This window comes from Myotis brandtii, unplaced genomic scaffold (genome assembly GCF_000412655.1).
Source record: "Myotis brandtii unplaced genomic scaffold, ASM41265v1 scaffold825, whole genome shotgun sequence".
Lineage (NCBI taxonomy): Eukaryota > Metazoa > Chordata > Mammalia > Chiroptera > Vespertilionidae > Myotis > Myotis brandtii.
Genome location: NW_005371349.1, coordinates 67,550 through 69,091, shown reverse-complemented (window position 1 = coordinate 69,091; position 1,542 = coordinate 67,550). Strand labels below are relative to the sequence as shown.

The following is a 1,542-nucleotide window of genomic DNA, read 5'->3' as shown; positions in this document are numbered from 1 at the left end:
TGCGGGACCCGGAGTCCTGCGGCTGCGGCTCACCGGGGCCCAGGGCCTCCTCCTCCCGCCTCTTAAAGGGAGCTTGCGCCTTCTTCTCCTCCGCCGCCGCCCCTGCCGCCTTTTTGAAAGTCCTGTCCGATGGGGGGTGGCGCTCCTTTTTAGCTTCTTGTGGCTGGGGGCGCGCGCCTCGCCCTCCGCCGCCTCTCCCGACTTGATCTTCACCGCCTGCATGCCGTTCTCCATGTACTTGCTCATCACGATCACGATGCGCCCGTTCTTGTTCTTGTTCTTGACGATCTTCATCTTGCCCCCGATCCCGTTGCCCGTCACCGCCTCCTTGGGGGCGGGCGTCATGCCGTTGTTTTTTTTGGCTTCACGGCTCCCAGGTAGCCCTTGGCCCCCGCCCCGTGGGCCCACTTGTCTGGCGTGTGGCTCTTGGCACCCAGGTCCGGGCAGGTGGGGCTGGGCGCCTCCTTGTGGCCGCCCTGGTACTGCAGGTCGTACATCTTGGGGTCCGGCTGGTAGGGGTGGTGCTTCTTGCTGTTGAGCTGGTAGTAGTACTTGCTGCTCTTGCTGGGCGGCGGGGGCTTGCCCGCCCGCTCCTTGCTGTGCGGCTGGTACTGGTGATGCTTCTTGCTGTTGAGCTCGTACTGGTGCCCCTGGCCCTTGCCCTGGGCGCCCAGGTCCAGCTTGGCGCTGCGGTTGTCCGGGGAGGAGTCCTGGAGTCCGCTCAGCACGTTGGAGCGCCTGGCAAAGGTAGGCACCTGGGGGACGGGGCGGGCGGAGGGCAAGGTGAGCGGAGGGCTAAGACCAGCTTCCGGCATCAGGAGCATCCCAGCCCCCACCCAGAGGGGGTGAAAGGTCAGGCAGGCAGGGAGAGAATGGGGTGCTCAGGAAGAGACACCACCCCCCCGCCCCAGGCCTGGAAGCAGCTCAGGTGACAACTTAAAGGGAAAGACAAGGGCGTTCTCACCTGCACCACCAGCGGCTTGGGCTTCGGGCCTCTCTTGCGATATCCCATCAGCTGCTCCTGCCGCTCCCTGAGGGCGGGAGAGAGGGCGGCGCTGTGAGCCTCGGTCACCTCCCTCCAACCTGCGGGGCGTCCACCCTCCCCAGAGCAGCAGGGCCGCCAAGGCCCAGAGGGATCAGAGCTCCAGGCAAAAGGTCGCCCCTGCAGCCAGCTGGGCGCCAGCCTGGTCCCAGAGCCCCGCTTTCCACTCGCAGGGACCCTCACCTGCCCAAGGGGGCCTCCGCCTGAGAGGCTCCCCCCTCTGAGGTCCCCACCTGAACTGCCGCCCCCACAGCCCTGCCTCCGGCGCGGGAGATGCCAGTGACGCCCTCAGCCTTAGGCCGGCGCCCTGCGCAGAGCGGAGTGGGCACGGGGTCCAGGGATGCAAACGAGGCCCCAAAGGAGGAGTTTGAGGACCACGTCCCTCTGCAGAGGCGCGGGGCGCTGATGACCTCATTAGGGTTCAGGTGACCAGCGCGGCCAGCGGCGGGAGGGAGGGCCGGTGACCTGCAGGCCGGGCGCTAACCCGCTGGAGGGGCTGG

At 67.4% G+C, this 1,542-nt stretch overlaps 1 protein-coding gene across 1 annotated transcript in view; it reads right to left on the bottom strand.

Annotated features, from left to right (window-relative positions):
- Positions 1 to 1,542, bottom strand: part of CBX4 (chromobox homolog 4) — a 5,914-nt gene that overhangs the window by 1,894 nt on the left and 2,478 nt on the right. Inside the window, 4 exon segments of the mRNA XM_014531717.1 lie at positions 4 to 153; positions 156 to 355; positions 358 to 755; positions 965 to 1,031. Of these exon segments, the coding sequence (XP_014387203.1) occupies positions 4 to 153; positions 156 to 355; positions 358 to 755; positions 965 to 1,031 (815 nt within the window).